At 36.2% G+C, this 21,137-nt stretch overlaps 1 protein-coding gene across 1 annotated transcript in view; it reads right to left on the bottom strand.

Moving 5' to 3' along the window:
• NBEA (neurobeachin) overlaps positions 1–21,137 on the bottom strand; it is a 628,524-nt gene that overhangs the window by 204,649 nt on the left and 402,738 nt on the right. The window contains exon 39 of the mRNA XM_059996030.1: positions 16,675–16,818. Within this exon, the coding sequence (XP_059852013.1) occupies positions 16,675–16,818 (144 nt within the window). The remainder of the gene's footprint in view (positions 1–16,674; positions 16,819–21,137) is intronic.

Below are 21,137 nucleotides of genomic sequence, written 5' to 3'. Positions count from 1 at the left end.
TCCTTGTAAGGGTCAGGTCCATTTGTTTCCTGAGGTCAGGGGCTGCTTTTCTCTTCCTCAGATCCAGGAATTAATCATTTCTTAAGGGGGGTCAACAGCATTCTGGCTATTAAAAGTCAATTATGGCGATTAAATTCTCAAACGATGCTAAAATTCTTAAAAGTTTCAATATAAAGCACGACAAAGAATATATATACATAGGGACAAGGAGCTGAAGTTTAATTAAAACTGGCATCGTTACAATTATTTGATGACTTTCAGTTGGCAAAAACTATACTTAGTGTACATGAAATTATGATGTATTTTAGAGTCACTTGAATATTCTCTGACCTTAGTTTAACATTAATACAATTTTATCAGCTGTATGGATTTACTCCAAACTCACTTTGAAACCACATGTTCAATTTGCTTTTGGAACATGTAAAAGACCATTATTTTGGGATAATAAGCATTGACTAATCTTTGCAAAATTACTAAACTTAAAATCCTGCATTATTTAGAAGAAATAAAACTAATCTGAGATCCTTTACGTTTACTGAAAAATGATATCATTCCAAAAAATTTTTAAGATGAAAATATAATAGGTAAAAACTTACAGCTCTATAATGTGATAAAATTTGTAGGAAAATAACTAACAGCATGAGTGACTGAACACATCTAAAATATTTATCACTGCTTTGGACTTATTTTTAAGTAGGGTACTATCAATTTAAAGAAAATGTTTTCCCCACAGAATTAAAAGAATAAAATGTTTGAATCTCAAAGCAACTGAAGAATATGAGAATATGAGAAAGTTGGAACTTTGTTTTGGAATCCTAGGAAAACTTTAGGCATTAAGAAAATGGAGATGTCTGTGTATGAGCCTGAGGGAGAGGGAAGTTAGGAGGAAAATGCTGCAGAAGATCTGAGATTCCTTTTACCCAGAGTACTTACTTCCCTGGGTTTCAAGCATTTGAAATGCCTCAGAAAAAAAGAAAGTATGGTAACAAAATCTCTACCAGTGACGCTTTCCTTTATGTACAGAGAATATTGTTAGTGGTCCAAATATATTAACAGAACAATGATGCTCTGAAATTTCCAAAAACTTTTCTTGTGATGAAAAGAGTTACAGAATATTTTTGCTTAAATCAGGAAAATATAACTTGAACAACTGATAAAATACATAACCCAAGTGTTATAAAGTTAACTTCCAGCATTATTATCTCCTTCCCTAGCATACACACACCACACTACTGATTATATAAACACTGCATAAATCCAAATTTTATACCAAGCTCACTGTGCCCAAGAAGTGGCCTCTTTGTGCTCTCTGGTGACTTTCTGAACACAATCTATCCTTAGATTGAGATGAACAATAATCAATCATCCCCACAGTGCAGTGGTTTCCTTAGATTACTACTGTACAAAATGAGACAGGTGCTTGAGAATGCCCATGAATCTTTTCAGATCTGAGCAAACCTACCTCTGGTAAAACTCAGCTTACCAGAGTCTGAAACAGAAACAGAAAGAATGGAGCCCTCTATATAAGAACAATTGAAGGCTGCATTTTAACAAAGTATCTGTTCACCATGGCAGAGCATCTATCTAAAATCTCATTTAATGTGTTTACAATAAATAATTTTTAAAAGTCCTGAGAGAGAATCTGATAGGCTCTAACTTTAACATACCATTTATTTTTTTGATTCCCTTGTAGGACAGATAATACTTTACGTTAAAAAGAAACAAACAGAAACTAGTGCATTTTCCACAAAGACAAACTTTATAGAAGAAAAAGCTTACGAAGCATATACACTCTAAGTAAAATATTACTGACTTATTTACCAGCACAAAAATATACTAAAAACAGTGATAGTTTTTATGTTCATTGTGATAATTTGCGCTGCCTTTTGATGCACTAAGTGAGCCAGCTGAGATTTGTGTTTCTAGTTATATCACATTCAGTTCAACATATGGAATCCATTTTTCACTCTCTGGAAGAGTATTGACTCTTTTATAGCACTAGGATATCATTTAATGATCAAGAAGAGTAAGTTCCTACTAGACTGGATGAGTGAATAAACCAGGGGAGATGACTTAAATCTACTGTACCAGGAGGACTAGGTCTTTGCACCTCTTGGTTGGACTAGTGCCTTGTCTTTAAGTTCCCATGGTTTCCTGGGCACATCTTTATTGCAGCACTTATATCAGATATTATGTGTTTAGAAGGCTGTTTCTCCCACTTGGCATAAGCTACTTGAAGACTGGGGCGTTATCTTCTGCATCTAACACAGGCTCTGTCACACAGTAAGTAAGCATCTGTGTTTACGGAATTGAATATAGAATATAGAAAACGATATACACCATTGTTGCATTTTTATGTCATAGTAAAAAGGTCAATTAAAATAATAGATTACATCTTTTATATTTTTCTGGAATTGATTTCAAATCGTTCTTTAAAAATATGAAAAACATTACATTTTATAGAAGAGATCAATTTAAAATATGCTGAAAACCAGTGAGTTACAATGTAATTGGTCAGTCCAGCTATATTACATGCATACTATTATTTTTTTAAATGACGTAATTTTATAACTGCCATATTTTTCCCAGTGTGTAAGTTGTTTCCTCTTTGTAAATTAAATGCTTAGAGAGACATTTAACTCAGCATTCATTCATTCATTCATTCATGTAGTCGACAAAAATTATACACTGTTTTGTGCGCTGAGAGAGAATGCAATAATGTATAAGACATGGATTTTACCCACAAACAGCTTAAAATACATAGTAAAGATAAGAAATACACAGGAATAAGCATAGCATAAGGGAGAAAGGGTTTAGCTAAGCGTTGTTAAAGCACTTGATGTATATGATTCTCATTTGTTCCTCATAATGTACCTAGGAGATAGGTACTGCTATGATCTCCATTTTACAGAGGGAAAATGAGACTGGGAGCTGAAGTAACTTAGGGAAGGTCACACAACTAGGAAATGGTAGAGACAGGATTCAAACCCGGTGATCTGACTCCAGGGTATTTACTGTTATGTATACTGCCTCCCACCAAGAGAAGGACAGAAAAAAAAGTTCTATAGGCATTCACAGAACTGTGATGCTTTCCAGCCTTTGTGGGGGGTCAGGGTGAGGCAGTGACCTGAAGTGAGCTGTGATGGATGGGTAGGAGTCAGACTGGTGCACATGCGGGGAAGAGTGTTGTGAAGTAGGAGAAGAGTTTGAACAAACAGATGCAGGATGTGGACAGTAGGAAATAAGATGGGCCAGCGATTAGGAGGTGTAAAGGGGAGCAGTGTGAGACGGGACTGAAAACACACGTAGCCTCCAATGTCAGGTTTTTTTAGGTCAGTGAACCAAAGATTAAAGCTCAGGTATTACAGTGTGGAGCAGTGGTGTCTGTCCTTTTTCGGAAGCTCACACATCTCTTAGAGAAGATGACTAAATATATGGCCCCTTCCTAGGAAAATTCACATGTGAACATTCATCCATCCTGCCCGCATAATAAATGAAGTATTCATATTTTGGAGAAAATGAAATTTGGTTATTTATCTTAATGTCTTCCTCTATCTAAAGATTTTTCTGCCTCTGCATTTATCGTTATCCCTTTTTCTCCAGAAAATGTAACTTTCCTCCTGTTCAGGTCAGTTACTCTCTCCATCTGGCATTCGGTCCTACCCTCCTCCACTTTAGCTGCTCTTTTATCTTGGTCTCCTCTCCTTTGTTAAGCTTCTGGACTTCAGTTTTCACCTCTTAGTTCCTCATTCCTATTCACTCCTTTTGGCTTCACCCTCATCCTCTACTTAGGCCAAGGTGTTAGGGACATACATATTAATTAATATGCTAAAAGTTTGGAAAAGTCCTTCCATCAATTAAAAAAAAACACACAATCTGCGTAACATTTTATTTTTAAACTCAGAATTTTCCAAATACCTTTAACTATATTCTTTTCTCACTAGCATATTTCAAAATAACTGTTCCAAGGAATACCAGTTTGAAAGTGACTGAGCCAGAGTTCCTTGACTTCTAAAGCATGCTATAGACATAACTCATTTCACTGCACTTGGCAGAGACTGTGTTTTTTACAAATTGAAGGTTTGTGGCAACCCTGCATCCAGAAGCTTGATAGAGCTTTTTTTTTTTTTTTTTCCCCAATAGCACTTGCACACTCCAAGTCTCTGTGTCACATTTTGGCAATTCTCATAATATTTCAAACTTTTTCATTATTATTATATTTGCTATGGTGATGTGTGATCAGTGATCACTGACATTAATACTGTAATTGTTTTGGGGCACCATGAACCCTACCCATATAAGACTAAACTTAGTTGGTAAATGTTGTGTTTGTTCTGACTGCTCCATGGACCCTTCCATTCTCTTGTCTCTCTCTCTCCCTATTCCCTGAGACACAACAATACTGAAATTAGGCCAGTTAATAACCCTGCATTGGCCTGTAAGTATTCAAGTGAAAGGAAGAGTCACAGGTCTCTCACTTAAAATCAAAAGCTAGAAATGAGTAAGCTTAGTGAGGAAGGCATGCTGAAAGCAGAGACAGGCCAAAAGCTAGGCCTCTTGTGCCAAGGAGTTCGCCAAGTTGTGAATGCAAAGGAAAAGTTCTTGAAGGAAATTAAAAGTGCTACTCCAGTGAGCGCATGAATGATAAGAAAGGGAAACAGCCTTATTGCTGACTGGAGAAAGTTTTAGTGGCCTGGATAGAAGATCAAACCAGCCACAGCATTCCCTTAATCCAAAACCTAATCCAGAGTAAGGCTCTGACTCTCTTCAGTTCTATGAAGACTCAGAGAGGTGAGGAACCTGCAGAAGATAAGTCTGAAGCTAGTAGAGGTTGGTCCGTGAGATTTAAGGAAAGAAGCCATCTCCATAATATAAAGGTGAAAGGTGAAGCAGCAAGTGCTGATGTAGAAGCTGCACTGTACAAGCAACTTATCCAGAAGATCTAGCCAAGATAATTCATGAAGGAGGCTACACTAAACAACAGATTTTCAACGTAGATGAAATGGTCTTCTACTGGAAGAAGATGCCATCCAGGACTTTCACAGCCAGAGAGAAGAAGTCAATGCCTGGCTTCGAAGCTTTAAAGGACAGGCTGACTCCTTCGTTAGAGGCTAATGCAGTTGGTGACTTTAGGTTGAAGCCAAAGCTCACTTACCATTCTGAAAATCCTAGGGCCCTTAAGAATTATGCTGAATCTATTCTGCCTGTGCTCTATAAAATGCACTAACAAAGCCTGGATGACAGCACATCTGTTGACAACATGGTTTACTGAATATTTTAAGCCCACTGTTAAGACCTACTGCTCAGAAAAAAAGGTTCCTTTCAAATTATTACTGCTCATTGACAACGCACCTGGTCACCCAAGAGCTCTGATGGAGATGTACAAGGAGATTAATGTTGTTTTCATGCCTGCTAACATAATTTCCATTCTGCAGCCCATGGATCAAGGAGTCATTTTGACTTTCAAGTCTCATTATTTAAGAAATACATTTCAAAAGGCTATAGCTGCCATAAATAGTGATTCCTTTCATGGATTTGGGCAAAGTAAATGGAAAACCTTCTGGAAAGGATTCACCATTCTAGATGCCATTAAGAAAATTCGTGATTCACGGGAAGAGGTAAAAATGTCAACATTAACAGGTGTTTGGCAGAAGTTGATTTCAACCCTTATGGATGACTTTGAGGGGTTCAAGACTTCATTGGAGGAAGTAACTGCAGATGTGGTGGAAATAGAAAGAGAACTAGAATTAGAAGTGGAGCTGGAAGAGGTGACTGATTTGCTGCAATCTCATGATAAAACTTGAAGAGTTGAGGAGTTGCTTCACATAGATGAGCAAAGAAACTGGTTTCTTGAGATGGAATCTACTTCTGGTGAAGATGCTGTGAAGACTGCTGAAATGACAACAAAGGATTAAGAATAGTACATAAACTTAGTTGATAAAGCAGTGGTGGGGTTTGAGAGGACTGAGCCTAATTTTGAAAGCTGCTCTCTTGTGGGCAAATGTTATCAAACAGCACTGCATGCTACAGAGAAATCATTCGTAAAAGGCAGCATCAATCCCTGTGGCAAACTTCACTGTGGTCTTATTTCAAGAAACTGTCACAGCCGCCCCACCTTCAGCACCCACCACCCTGATCAGTCAGCAGCCATCAACATCCGGGCAAGACCCTCCACCAGCGAAAAGATTCTGACCTCCTGGAGGCTCAGATGACGGTTAGCATTTTTTTTTAACAATAAAGTATTTTTACATTAAGGCATGTACATTTTTTTAAACACAATGCTATTGCACGCTTAATAGACTACAATATGATATAAACATTAAACATAACTTTTCTATGCACTGGGAAAACAAAAAATTCATGTGCCTCGATTCATTGTAATACTTGCTTTGTGGCGGGGTCTGGAACCGAACCTGCAATATCTCCAAGGTAAGCCTGTCTTCTCTCCTGTTCTCTTTCTGCCTGACTTCCTTCTTGGTATCCCTGAGGAGCTGTCCTTTGTTGGCCAATTAAACCTTGTTGCTCCACAGGGGATCTGACTTTGGGCTACTACTCTTCTACTTTTATATTCTCACTTTCCTTGGGTGATCTCAGAGGTTTAAATTATGAGCTCCATGCCCAACTTGGTTCTCAAATTTCAAACCATTCTATACATTTGAAAAATATGGATACCCAACAGACCAATCTGACCAGTCATCTTCATTCTTCTCTCCCCTAAAACCCTGCATCTTTACATTCCCAAACACATTTAACAGCTTCCACATCATTTCTTCTCCCGGGACAGATTCCCCTCGTTCTTACTCCTCACAACTGGTCAATTATCATGGTCCTTCACATCTTACCTCCTAAGTGTTGTTACAAGTTGCCCTCCTCTCCTCTTTTCTCCACCACCAATTTAGTTTAGGCTCTCATCACCTCTGATCTGGACAACAGCCTCCTGCCTCAAGTCTGGACATCCTAAAACCATAATCTGTACAGTGGCCTGAGTACTTTTTAAAAAAACATAAATTAGATCTTTTCATGCTTAGAAGTCGTTCATTGTCTCACTGTAGCCTTTAGGATAAAATACAGGTACCTCATGGCACAAAATGCCTCCCACCCCAGTAACCTTCAGAGATTTCTGCCTCATACTTCTACCCGAATAATTTAGACCTACTGTAGTTTCACAGAGAAGGTGGTAGTTTAGTATACTATGTTTACATGTCGTCTGTAACAACTCCAAATCTTTTACTTATGATTAACTAAAAGGAATACCCATCCAGAATCCACATGGCGGTCAAGGGCCCTGTTTTGTGTTATCATGGCTTCCTTTGTAGATGTAGGATTTTTTTTTTTTTCTTTTCATTATCTGTCCTCCCTCTTCACTGTAAACTCCTTGAAAGCAGGAACTTTAATCATATGTGTCTTTTTGCTCCAAGCACCCAGCGTAATGTCTTGTGCACAGCAGATATTCAATATTTCGTATGTGCTTTGTTTGGATAACCACATCCAACCTGAGTCAAGTTGGGATCTGGAAACAGAGAATAAGGACCCAACAGGTCCTTCCAGCTCTTATCTTTATTGCGTGTGATGAATTTTGACATTTTCTATTTGAATCTTTTCTTTGCATTTTATTTCCTTTACAGATAATGCTGGTAATAGTCCAAGTAATTGATTTGCTAACACATCAATGGGTTATAATTCAGGATTTAAAAATAAAACCCAAAATAAAGCACTGATGTAGTAGAATGAACAAGGGCTTTCGGAGAAAGAAAAGTGGGCTCACTTCTTGGCTCATGTATTGATATTTGTTATATGATCATAAATAAATACCCCAACGTCTGACCCTAAGTTTCCACATCTTAGAATGAAGTATAATACCTAATTCATAGAGTTGTAAAGTTATCTGCCAGCATCATTTGCCCATCCACATTTACTCTTTACTACTTTAACTAGCTCATTCCACCCACCCCCGCACCCCGAAAACTTGCTGGTGAATGAAGACTCATCCATACAACCCAATCTTAGATGCAAGATTTATTTTTAAAGAAAGTTTTCTGTGATATTTGGTTCTTAACATTTCTGTTTTAGATACAAATTGAACTGAAATAGCACTACAACTGTATTTAGCTGTTTCATCTGTTAGTGACTTAAAATGAAGGAAAAACTCAACAGAACTTTGAGGAAAAAACACATAAAACATTACTATCTGTCATCTTCTGATCAATAAAACTGCCTAAACATTCTATCTGGAAAGAAGATATTTAACAATATTTAGCCAGCAAACGGAGGCTGACTTTCTCTTCTTTTTTGCTGATAAAAAGTTGTTCTAGATTTATATTTATTGGACTGATGATTGATCTGATGGAGCAGATTCTACTGGAACAACTACTTATAAATGGATTTCCATGTAAAACTTGTCCTTAGTGCTGACTGTTTATGTTGAGGTACCCTTGCAGGCTGTTGCTCTGGCTCCATAGCACTAAGTCATCGAAACAAAATAATTAGATAAATAAAATATTTTCAGGATGCAGAGAGACTAATTTGTCTTTTTGTATGGCACTGCTCCAAATGTAGTGGCAAAATTAGTTTTTTACCTGTTTGTGAATTAGTGCCAAAGTCTTTCAGAGGGAGGGCAGAGCACTCAGAGGTGAGGCAGTGATGAAACCTCACCTCTTCCTCTTCTCCACGTTGCTAACGCCCAGAGTTCAGCATTAGGAACAGTTTTGTTATCTCACACTTTTTTTCCCCTCCAAGTGTGACAAATGTGGTGACCCACATGTTTTCAACAGGTGAATAATATCCTCATCATATCCTCTTTAAAAAACATGACATTTGAAATATTAGCTGCCTACATATAGGAGAGAGATGGTCTATTGATAAGTGAGTTGAGTTGTTCATTGCCACTACTTTTCAGGATGGTAGTAAATATAACTATAAATCTGTAGAGGGATTACTTTGTGGGAAACTCTCCATACAGAGAAAACAGTAAAAAATAAAAACCGGTTTCAACTAGAACACTGTATTAGAAAGAACAGACCTCATCACTGTGGTTTGTGAAAGATTTGCAGCATAACAAAGAATGGCTTATTCTTAAAATAAAAAAAAGATGTAAGAACATTATATATAAGCTGAATCATGGTTGATGTCTAACGAACGTAGTTGAATTATGTCCTTTTATTATATTTTAAATTTACAAAGTTTGGTTAGTGGGATGTTGTTACACTTAAAAGTACCTTAAAAGTGTTTTTATAGACTACAGAATCCATGGTTGGAGAGGACATGCATTTTTGGAGATAAAGAAAGATGGATACAGTAAAGTATTTGCAGACTCTAAAATGGCCTTGTAGACATTGTAAAAATAATGAAGAAAGGCTAAGAAGGCTAGATATTCAAGGTGAAGCTTTTACTGATTTTCACAACTCTTCAGCTGAATTAAAAAATTAACTTAGAAGTTTAAGTATTTTAGCTTTTGTAAGAAATGGGCATGTGTTAATGTTGTCTCTAAGAGCTTTGCGAATTCTGTTTGAAGCTGAACACGAACCCTTTGGGTATACTATTTATGACTGCAAAGCAACTTCCTAATTCAAAGAGAGAGAAAAAAGACTTATAAAGACTCATAAGGCTTTTTCAACATCAAATAGCTTTTACTAAACAACATTTTGATGAGTTAAGTGTGAGTGACTCAGGGACATATGGATTAAATTTCCCTTAAAACACATTTGGGTTTAAAAATTAAGGGGAAAATCCTGAGCAAAATGCATTTCAGAGAATCCAGAATGTTTAAAAGATATTTTCCCCTAAATACAAATTATCAGGTTGATTCCAGTCTAGTTAGACTTTGTAATTAAAACATCTTAAGTGTAACTTTTAAGGAATTTTTTTAAAATACTAGTTTTTTCAGGAAAAGAATCTTCATTAATCATATTAGAATTGGACTGTGTGGAATAGTTAGGCCTGACTCAAGCTGACATGATCTGAGTCAGAATTTATCTGCATCTATGAAACAACTGACCTTGTTCTCATCTATAGTATTTATATTCTTATTCCATTAAACAATTATAGTAATTTTTTTCTGTGCTTTCGGCTTATATTCCTTTTTCTTCTTTAAATAACACATTTCCCTGAAAAACTCTTAGTTTTTAGAATTCTGTTGTTCCTTTCATTTTATTATTATAATTTTCTAGACTCTTGAGTTCTTCCTTCTTGTATGCCCTATACTTTGCTTTTATCTTCCTTTCTTATTAGCTCAGTTTTTAGGTAACATTCACTCCTTAAATAAACAAGTTTGCCTCTGGTAGATGAATATTTCAAGTTAGAACATTTAAAGGCCTAAATTATCTATCTGATCATCTTAATTGTCTACTTTCACTTATTAGGGTACGCATATTCTATACCATAATTCCTGGTTATTTGAGTTGCTGAGTAGGGGTAGCAGAACTGATTCTCCTGCTGACTTTTTTTTTCCTATCAGTCTCCGAACCCCAGAGTTCTACATAGTCACTAAGTATTCAAAAACTGTTACTGAGTAAGTAAATGAGTATGTGAAATGCAGTCAAATAGAGATTTAGGGAGGTAGGAATGGTCAACCTTAAAAAAATTCTAAGTAAATAAGTGCAGGGGGCCAACTGTACAGTGATGGATGGTAATTAGAATTGTGAAGGTGATCACTTTGTATTTATACAGATGTTGAATTATAACGTTGTATGCCTGAAACTTTCATAATTTAAAAAAATTCTAAGCAACAGTTTCCTCCTCCGTCCCTATCATTTGATACCTGCTTTTAGTTTGAATTGGTAGAACAGAGATTGTACGAAATGCAAAGAATTTGACTGGTTAACAATAAGAAAAACAGTCTGAACAGGTACTGCCCTCTAAACATCAGTGAAAGTGCACGGGAACTGCGATGAGCTTCAAAGGTGAGTCACGTGGGGAAAGTGATTGTCATTTAGGAGAACCTCCCACTGACCACATTCTATTTCTCTTAGTAGACCTCCCTTATTTCTATATTTTTCTCATTCTTAAATTCACATAACGCATTTCTTCTAAGTTTCGGATTCTTGACTTTGGTTAGAGTATGTATGCGTGTGTGTGTGTGTGTGCGCATGTGTATGTGTGTGTGCGTGTGTGTATGTGTGTGTGTGTGTGTAAAGGACTGTAAATCTACCATTTTGAAACCCACCCCCACAAAAAATCCAACCCTTACACTCTAACACTTCTTCCCCATGTTGCTAGTTCCCTATACTAATTATTCTTTTTAAAATATTCAAAATAACATTATAGTCCATTGGTTATAGGACATCTTTTCCATGTGATAGAGAGAGTTATTATTTTTTTGATTAAGAGTCACAGAGGTATCTTGATGTTAAAAATGGGGACCTTAAGAGACATTTAGTTAAAATGACATAATTAGTAGAAACCGGGATGGAACCAAGATTAGCTTAACTTTAGATGTTCATACACTGGAAAAGACAAGTAATAAACTGAGTCATTATTTGAATGATTTAATTAGTATGAACATATGATCTGATAATTCAAGCTCCCAAATACTTAATTTCAAGAGCTCAAAAGTTTTATTTTGTCTCTTTGTTTTGGTATAAATTAACTAGATAATTATCTCAGCTCTCCAGTTTACCTATAATGAAACTTTTTCAATGGGAACATTTTAAGGGCAAGTAATGTTGTTAGATTTCTTCATGGTTCAAAGGTACATGGGATATGGTTGATAGCCTTAAGGAATTTACAGTCTAAAAGGAGGGATAAAACATATAGAACAGCATCTACAAAACAAGGCTTTATGTAATAAGTGTCTTAAGATTAATATAATCAAAATTTGGGGGGCAATTATAATAAAAAAGATAGATAATAACCAGCATTGGGAAGAATGTGGAGAAACTGGACCCTCCCACACTGCTGATGGCAATTAAAATAATGAAGCCACTTTGGAAAACAGCCTAGCAGTTCCTCAAAAAGTTAAAAATAGAGTAATTATTTGACCCAGCAATTCCATGCCTAGGCACATACTCAAGAGAAAAAACTTATGTTCAAATAAAATGTTGTAAATAGAAGTTCATAGCAGTATTGTTAGTTATACCAACCAAAAAGTGGAAACGAACCAAATGTCCATCAACATTTGAATGGATAAATGACAAAGAATGGATAATGTGGTACATTCACACAATGGAATGGTATTCGTCATAAAAAAGATATACATGTTATGACATGGATGAACCTTGAAAACATCATGCTAACTAAAAGAAGCCAGTCACAAAAGACTGCATATTATATGATTCCACTGATATGAAATGTCCAGAATAGGCAAATCTATGGAGACAGAAAGTAGATTAGTGGTCCTCTAGGGCTGTGGAGGAAGAATGGGAAAGTTGGGGGGAATAGCCAAAGAATATGAGATTCCTTTTTGAGGTGATGAAATGTGCTAAAATTGTGGCAATGGTTGCGTAACTGTGAATATACAAAAATCATTAAAATCATTGTGCACTTTAAATGGGTCAATTGTATGGTATGTGAATTGTATCTCAATAAAGTTGTTGTCAAAAAATGTTATGGGGGGCTTCCCTGGTGGCGCAGTGGTTGAGAGTCCGCCTGCCGATGCAGGGGACACGGGTTCGTGCCCTGGTCCGCGAAGATCCCACATGCCGCGGAGCGGCTAGGCCCGTGAGCCATGGCCGCTGAGCCTGCGCGTCCAGAGCCTGTGCTCCGCAATGGGAGAGGCCACAACAGTGAGAGGCCCGTGTATCACAATTAAAAAAAAAAAAAAAAAGTTATGGGGTGATAAGGCTGGCTAGTGAATATTTCACAAAGTATTTTATTTAAATAGGTATAAAAAAGGGTAGAGATTTTGATAGGAGGAGATAAGGGAGGGTGCAGATTAGAGATGTGTGAAGGATATTTCAGGTAAAAAGAGAAGTTTGGACATTGGCGGTGTAGGCTTGTAGAAAATCGTTTAAGTTATTTGACATTAAATACATGGGTGGATTGTTGGTAATAACAGCTTACATATACATAAACAAAACATTTTTAACAACTTACAGAACTGATAAAGCATGAAGGGCCATCATCATTAACATTAACTCAGAATTCTCTAAATTAGCAAAATTACTAACATTTGGAAGTAACAATAAAGGAATCCGTATGAATTCTAATTCTATTATGTAAAATATTTCTATTGTTACCCGCATATGTGACAGAACTACTACTCTAAAAGAAATTAAATATATTCTATTAGTGGGAGAAAAGCCTTTCTATCAATTGAATTAAATCATTCACTTGTCAATTCACACAAATTTGAGTTAATTTTAAATTTTAGTTACTCAATAATTACTTGAAGAAATAACCTGCCAAGCTAAATTTCAAATTAAAATAAATAATTGAGATTTTAGATTAAAATCAGTTGAATTACACAAATTAATTTCAATGTTTTAAGTAACAATATAATTAGTAAGTTGAAATTTTTAATTACATATGAAATCTTAGGTGCTAATTCACTTTGGTCAATCTCTACAAACTAAAAAAGCAATTAAAATAAATTAAGTTAGGTGTTATTAATGTAATATTGATTGGCATAGTTCTATATTATAATCATATTAGCCATTTGCAACAATACATAATAAATTGAGTAATTACTAGTCACACATATTTAACTTGCCTCTTGAGATGAACAGCTTGGGAAGAAAGGGAACTAAAAGTGAAACAGAAAATTGTATGACACTTAAAACTGTAGAACTTTGCGGACATCGTATCTTTATTAAAACTAGAAAATTCCAAGGAAAATGGGGAAAACATGAGAAAGGGTCAATGTTTAAATACAGTTGTGCTGAAAATACCCTGTCAGATTTTTTTAACTTACTAGATGATTTTGGGGAACACATATATAAAACTAAAATGAATTATTATGCTTATTCATAAACTTCTAAGTATATATACATATTTATTTAAAGACACTATTTTGTGTATTTTAGTTTGTGCCATATACTACATATTTTTAAGGAAATACATTATTTTATACACTTGTTAACCTTATGCAAGCTACTTAAATTTGTCTTGACCTCTATATCCTCATTTGTAAAATTAAAGTAATAATAATTGTATCTACCTCTCAGGATTGTTGTGACTATTAAATAGGTTATTGCACATGAAGCCCTTCAAACACCACCTGGTTCCTAGCAAGACATGCTGGTTATACTTCCTCTTTTTTTTCTTTTTATAAACAGAAACTGATCCTAAGAAAGACATTATTATTTAGCAAATTTTGACTTCTGAGACAGAGATAACAATTATTTGGATAAGAATTTGTCAGAGCAACAAAAAAAGTTATGTATTTATGTGGTTTAAAACTTATAGCTGATTTTTTTTAAAACCTAAGAATACTGGTTCATAATTAACTTCCAAAATTATTATTATTTTTTGCAGTATGCGGGCCTCCCACTGCCGTGGCCTCTCCTGCCACGGAGCACAGGCTCCGGACGCACAGGCCCAGCGGCCATGGCTCACAGGCCCAGCTGCTCCGCGGCATGTGGGATCCTCCCAGACCGGGGCATGAACCCGCGTCCCCCACATCGGCAGGCGGACTCTCAACCACTGCACCACCAGGGAAGCCCCAAAATTATTTTTATGTGACATTGTCACTATCATGGCAGTCCAGATTAGTAAGTAGGCTTCAGCATAACATTAGACACCTATATATTATGCAGACTATTTCTGTGACTGTTACTTCTCCCTTCACAAAATATCCATCCCCTACTTCTTTTCTACTGCATTCAAAGTTCAGGGTCACATTTGTGCACTGCTGATTTAAACATGAACACTGTAGACTAAGAAGAAGATCAATATTTTAGGACAGTTTATAAGATTTTTCAGACACGAGGATTCCACAGAAAGAGTATGAGTTAGGATTTGGTGGATAGGGAAAAGAGCAAATCTGCTCAAAGAAAAATCTGTTTAAAAGACAGAAGTTGTAGGAGTATTGATAGAGACCGTTGGCTAAGATTCGATTTTTAAACAGTTTATTTCAAGCCTGCTTTCATTGCTCTTTACATATTTTAACTTAATGTTATTTTGAGAATTTTGTTTATAAGCATAAATTAATATTAATAATTACTCAAGCTACCATTAAAAGAGAGAAATATAAAGGAGTCATTAATCATTACCAGATTTTGCTTCTGGTATTAGTGGGCATATCTCATCATAATAAACTAGCCAAATTTGTATCAACTAATTACCTTTAGTGGGACCTAAAGACCAGAGATGCTAAACTAAACTGTATAATTATTGAACATATCTGTGAGGATATGTGAGTGAGGAAAGGCAACACATTACCTCAAAAGGTCAGAAATCGTGTTTGTGAATTTTCTCTAGTTCTTTAGGATCAAGAATAAGACCAGAAAACGAGAAAACAATCTGTGGCAAAAAGAAATAATGGACTTCATTTGCTTAAATTGCCAAGTGGCCTCAGATAAAAATCTCTGAACTACTAAAAAACCCCACAAAAACAACAATACTAAAACTTGAACATTTCCTCAGAAATTCAAGGCAAACATTTGTTCATGGACTTAAGATTAGTTTTAAATAGGAAAAATCGTTTTCATGATACAGAATTGCTAATAACATAGGCATATCCAGGAGCTGGTGTTAGAATAACCTTATTAAACATTTTCTAAAAGAGGAAGAATAACGTTCCTCTCCAGTTTACAATTAACATCTTCTCTTTGGTAAAAGTGAGAGATTTCTAACGGGCAGAAATATTGTTGGAGACTTTCCTAATGCATGCCAGGTAATTTTCAGCTCAGTTCTGGAAACAGGAGCGCTATTTTGTAAACATAATGATGAATGTAAGTCCACTTCTCTATTGTCATCTGCCACTCCAATGTTGTATGGGGTGAAAATATAGAATAGAGGTAAGATTCAACCACTTTTGAGACTCTAAAGCAGGAGTTTTTAGCCTGAGATCTAGGATATGATTCCACAGACTGGATTCCAGGGGTCAGTGAACCCTCTGATACTGTGTACAAGATTGTGTACCTTCATGAAACAATCTGCTTTCACCAGATTCTCAAAAGTGGTTTAAAAATCAAAAATGGTTATATGCCAACACTAAGGTATACACAGTCCATTGGGCCACTGTAGATGCTGCTCTGAACTGACCTTAGACGAGCACCAGGACAAAGTGAAAACTGAGGGTGGGCAGGTGAAACTATGTCGCCTAGTAGTGGGGATTAGCAGTGCGGGGAGAGAGGAAAAAAAATAGAGATGGGGAGGGACATTCCCAAGAGTGACAGCAGGAAGGAAATGGCTATTTCAATGGTCACCTGCCCGAAGTGGTTATTTTTCACAGCTGTTAGCATGTTAGTCATATGTGAAGTCTACCATCCCGTTCCCCCCGCCAGCCCCCCAATTATTTAGGCAGTTAGATGGGAACAGTTTATGCTATCCATTATTTCTCCTATATTAAAAGTTGCTCTTCACTACACAGAAAGTAGATGCTATTCATTTATCGTTAGTTTGATATGTATTTTCCTCTTTTCAATACTAGAAATGAGATAAATTATTAACATTCACATGATTGAGTATTGCTCCAACCACTGGCTCTAGCTTATTCATCAGGAGATAGATTTTAAATTCAATAACTTTGTGTGCATTTATTACTTACAACAAATAAAAAAATATTTAAAAATTTACCTGCAAGATTGTCGATTTCCTTCTCTTGGAGCAGACTGACTGCATCGTCATCTCCTTCCAGCATAAGCTCTGTCTCTGCATTCTGATTCACTATTGCTTGACTCCGGAATGTTTTCTTAGACTTTACTACATCTTCTTCAGTGCCTAATCACAACCAAAACATAATAATTTAGGTCATTGTGATTTACTTTCTTATAAATCCATTACTTTCTTATAAATATGTGCTGCATTTACATACTACTTTCAATTATAGAAGATTTTTACCTTCTTTATCTTGTTTGGCCTAAGTAACTCCACGAGAAAGGCAAGGGGTGTAATCACCTCCTCTTATGTTGCAGATGAGGAACAGGCTGAGAAAGCTACATGCCTTGTTGGGGAACCTAGGACTTGGGACTCTAAGATCACTGCACTTTCTACCAAAAATCTGTACTTCACCACAAACCTGGTTTTCTGATCCATAAAATTAAACACTTTTACACAATTATACTTCAGTGTGAATTAGATAATCAACTGATCAGATCATTTTTTAAAGTAGGTAAGTATGAAGAAAGCATTCACATCTGAAGGGAGAAATGATTGTTACTAGGAAGCTACAGAAAGGCAGAGTAAGGAATGATGTAGATGTATAATGTACATCAAAACAGCTATTTCCTTAGCAATGGATGAAATAAATGATGGCTTTCTAAAGTGATATCCTTATTTTGATATAAAAAATAGCACAAAATGCCAAAATTCAAACACACAAAAAATAGAAAAATTGAAATATAGCAAGAGTTGACCTAGCACTAACTTGTTAATCAAGGCGCAGGTTAGAAACTACAGCACATTTAAATCTCTCATGGATTTGACTGCTTAACAAATATTTCAATATGTGCATTCAAACATCTGCTTTGGCAGGTGCCATTGAATCTGAAATTATCTGAGCTACAAGTAAATTATAGGTATACAGCTAAGAAATATCTTTATTTCATGTCACTTGAAGTTGGAATTCAACCTGGAAGAAAATGGTGTAACTTACTGTGTTCTAGCTTTAGTATTAGGATATAGGCTTCAAGGAGCAGCATTAACTAGAAAAACACCTTCACATTTCACTTGGTATAGTGGATATATTCCTGAATATGGGAGCCTAATAAATCACTGCTACACAGTATTTTTGTATCATAGTTTAGGGGATGTTATGGTATTGTGTACACATGCAATTACTCTGCAAATCTTGTCATGCCTTTGGCCAAAGTCCTCTCCAGTGAACAATGAATACTTCCGGTCAATTCTCCTAGGCCCAGTACAGGACTTCCAACAGTCCCTTACTGCCTGTGGATATTTGCTCTACCATTTTCTTGGACGTGCATCTAGCTGTGGTAAAACTTGCATTGTAAACCAGACTGTTAGCTTCTTTCTTTGCAGCTTTCACATTTCTTTTTGTTAGTGACTCAGAGCCAATTCTGTTTGCTAAAACATTAACAAATTGAAGCAAAGGTAGCCCAGAGAGGAGTAAAAAACACATGTCGAGGAACACAGCATGTCATGACAGCACTGTAGAGTGTCACTGGCTGAGACGTACCGTCTGTCATCCTAGCTCTTACTGGACAATAGCCTCTAGAGAGCATGGTTTAAATACAGCTTAACAATATAAAGTAACAGATTGTTAAATATATCTTTCAATAAATACTTCAGAGACATACAGATCAATGCTACATGGAAGGTGAGGGGAATTAAATGGCTTATATGTGTAGTCCTCTTTCACTGGCCCACAGATGATTCTTATTTCTGGAATAAAAGCTTGAGGATTGATTACTGAATGCTCCAGAACCTTATCTTAATTTCATTTGGATTCTTGGTGATATAAAGCCCGCACAACAGTAATCTTCTGGGGACAGCTATCTTTATACGTTGTTTGCTTCTTGGGTAGTAACTTAATTTGAGAAACTTGGAGCTTGCATCATCTGAGAACAAAGAGGCAAATCCAGTGATTAATAACCAAGAAATCTCTCCTGAGGTCTTCATAGCCATGTTTCTACTAGGCATCTTCAGCTGGATATTCCTAGTTCCACGTTTCCCTAACTGAACGAATTATCTTTTGCTTCTACACCTTCTCCTGTTTTGATCTACCCACTTAATTAAGCCACAGACACAGGATTCATTCTGTAAGGTGACGGACTCGACCCATCTCAAGCCATTATCATTCTGGTTTAGAAGGTCTTAATAGCTCCCTTATTCACACCACCCTCCATACTTTTGTCAGAGTATTATTATTAAACACTAGTAAGTTGAGAATATCTTCCTGCTTAATATTGTGTGTTAACCCCTCCCAATCAACAACACTCAGTGCAAGGCTTCTACTCTAGGATACAAATCTAAACGCCTTAGCATGACTGATTAAGGCCTTTTATCCTCTCATTACCAGTTTTGTCTTAGTTTTTCTCACTCTCCCATGAGCAATATTGGACCATTTACAGCTTCCAAAATATGTCATGTTTTCTCAGACCTCTTTACCTGTGCTAAAAGTATTCCCTCAATATGGTATGCCCCTCCCTTCCTCCTTTGTTCGGCTAATTCTTACTTAAACTTCAAAACTCACCTCCTTCGGGTGCCTTTCCTAACCAATCCATACTTTCACAGTCTACACAGAACTCAACCACACTGAGTGGGTGCTATCTGTTATGTGTATGTCTTCTCCACTGGGCTATAGCCTCATTCTGCAGCCTCAGTGCCTGGTACTCAGCAGGTGTGCCATGAACACTTGCTGAACGGAAGTTCAAGTCTACCCACCCAGAGTTCCCCACTCTGATTTCTTAAGGCAGGTTTGTGCGCACTCTCCCACATGCTGTTTTTTCTGGCCGTGCAGCGCGGCATGTGGGATCTTAGACCCCAACCAGGGATCAAACCTGTGTTCCCTGCGTTGGAAGTGCGGAGTCTTAACCACTGGACCGCCAGGGAAGTCCCATCCCTTATGCTTCGTAAATCCTGCTACCCTAGTAGTTATATGTATTATAATCGTTTGTGTGCTTGTTATCTCCCCACAGCCTGGAAGCTCCTTCCTGGATGACTAGAAACATCCTTCTGTCTTTGTAATCCCAGTTATTAGCACGCTGCCTGGGACACAGCAAGTCCTCATAAATACTGAATAAATGAATAACCTGAAACATAGAAGTTACCTCTGGAATCTCTTAATCTGAAGATTCCAGGATATCTCAGAGATTCTTGGTGAATTGCTTTCAGTTTGAGTGCTTATTGAAGAATCTATGAATTCACATGAAAGGGAACTTGGTTCTTTACATGAAATAGTCAATAAAGCCCTTTATGCATGAGTCAGCTTAATAAAGCAAGTTTTTCCTTGTATCACAACTGTGTGCATTCTGCTTTGTCTTTTTAAAGAAAGGCTTTACATTACTCTTGTGTTATTAAAAATATAAAATAAAATCTTCCAATCTTAGTCAAAGGAATGTGAGCTCTCAAATGTACATTATATTTGAGAAATGTACATTCAATTTTACCCCCTCTAGTTTTAAAGCAGTAAAACAATTATGTCTTCAAAAGATATGTAGTAAACTAATCCCTACCAACACACTGAACTTATCGTCCCTGCTGAAGTGCTATCAGTTTGCAGCTCAGTAAACTTCCTGATTTTTATGATACTGCACCAAACATTTATCTAAATGAAAGTGTATGAGATCCAAAGGTGCTTTTCAATCACAATATCCTTTATGAATTAGACTTTCATTTATCAAAATTACAGGCAAAAAGAGGTAAGGTCTCAAAGGGCTGTCTCATTACAAGGCTTATAAACACTGTCCTTAGAAAGAATTGGTTTAACACCCAGCAAATCAAAATCTGATTGGGAAGAGAATTTATTTGAGATCATCTATCTTCAGAAGACGTGTTGGACTGAGTGCACTTCTTGGCCTCTTTAGCCATTCATCAGGAAATTAACAAGCGAGTACCACAAACCACCAGAATGCCTTAGCTTTGAAAATGTGAATTATGTGTTAAGCTGGATAGGCTGGACGTACACCCGTATTTTCTAAGAAAACATTAAAATGCCATAAAATTTGAAAGGTTTCAGAATAAAAAATTCCACCAAATTATAGATTAATGAAGCCAAATCCAAAAATTACACTTATTTTCCACATCATGTTACAAATAACAAATACAGGAAAACATCCTATACACATTAGATTTCTTAGTAAGTAAATATGCTTAAAGCTCTGTATGTGAAAATGCCATCTAATATAGAATACTGCATTACATGAACCTAAATGAAGCTCCTCTTTTGTAATATTTCTCTTAATAATAAGGATCCACGTGAAACAAAGTATATTCTAAAAGTGAAGTAACGAGAAAATGATGTTTCTGTTTTTACTACTGTTATTACACTCTAGCATTATTACTATTATAATAATAATTATTAATTATCATTTAAAAATTATATTGTTATTTTAAACAAGGGTAAGTTAAAATATAGA

Source organism: Delphinus delphis, chromosome 18 (assembly GCF_949987515.2).
Source record: "Delphinus delphis chromosome 18, mDelDel1.2, whole genome shotgun sequence".
NCBI lineage: Eukaryota > Metazoa > Chordata > Mammalia > Artiodactyla > Delphinidae > Delphinus > Delphinus delphis.
The sequence above is the reverse complement of the archived record's forward strand: the minus strand, read 5'-3'. Positions and strand labels throughout refer to the sequence as shown.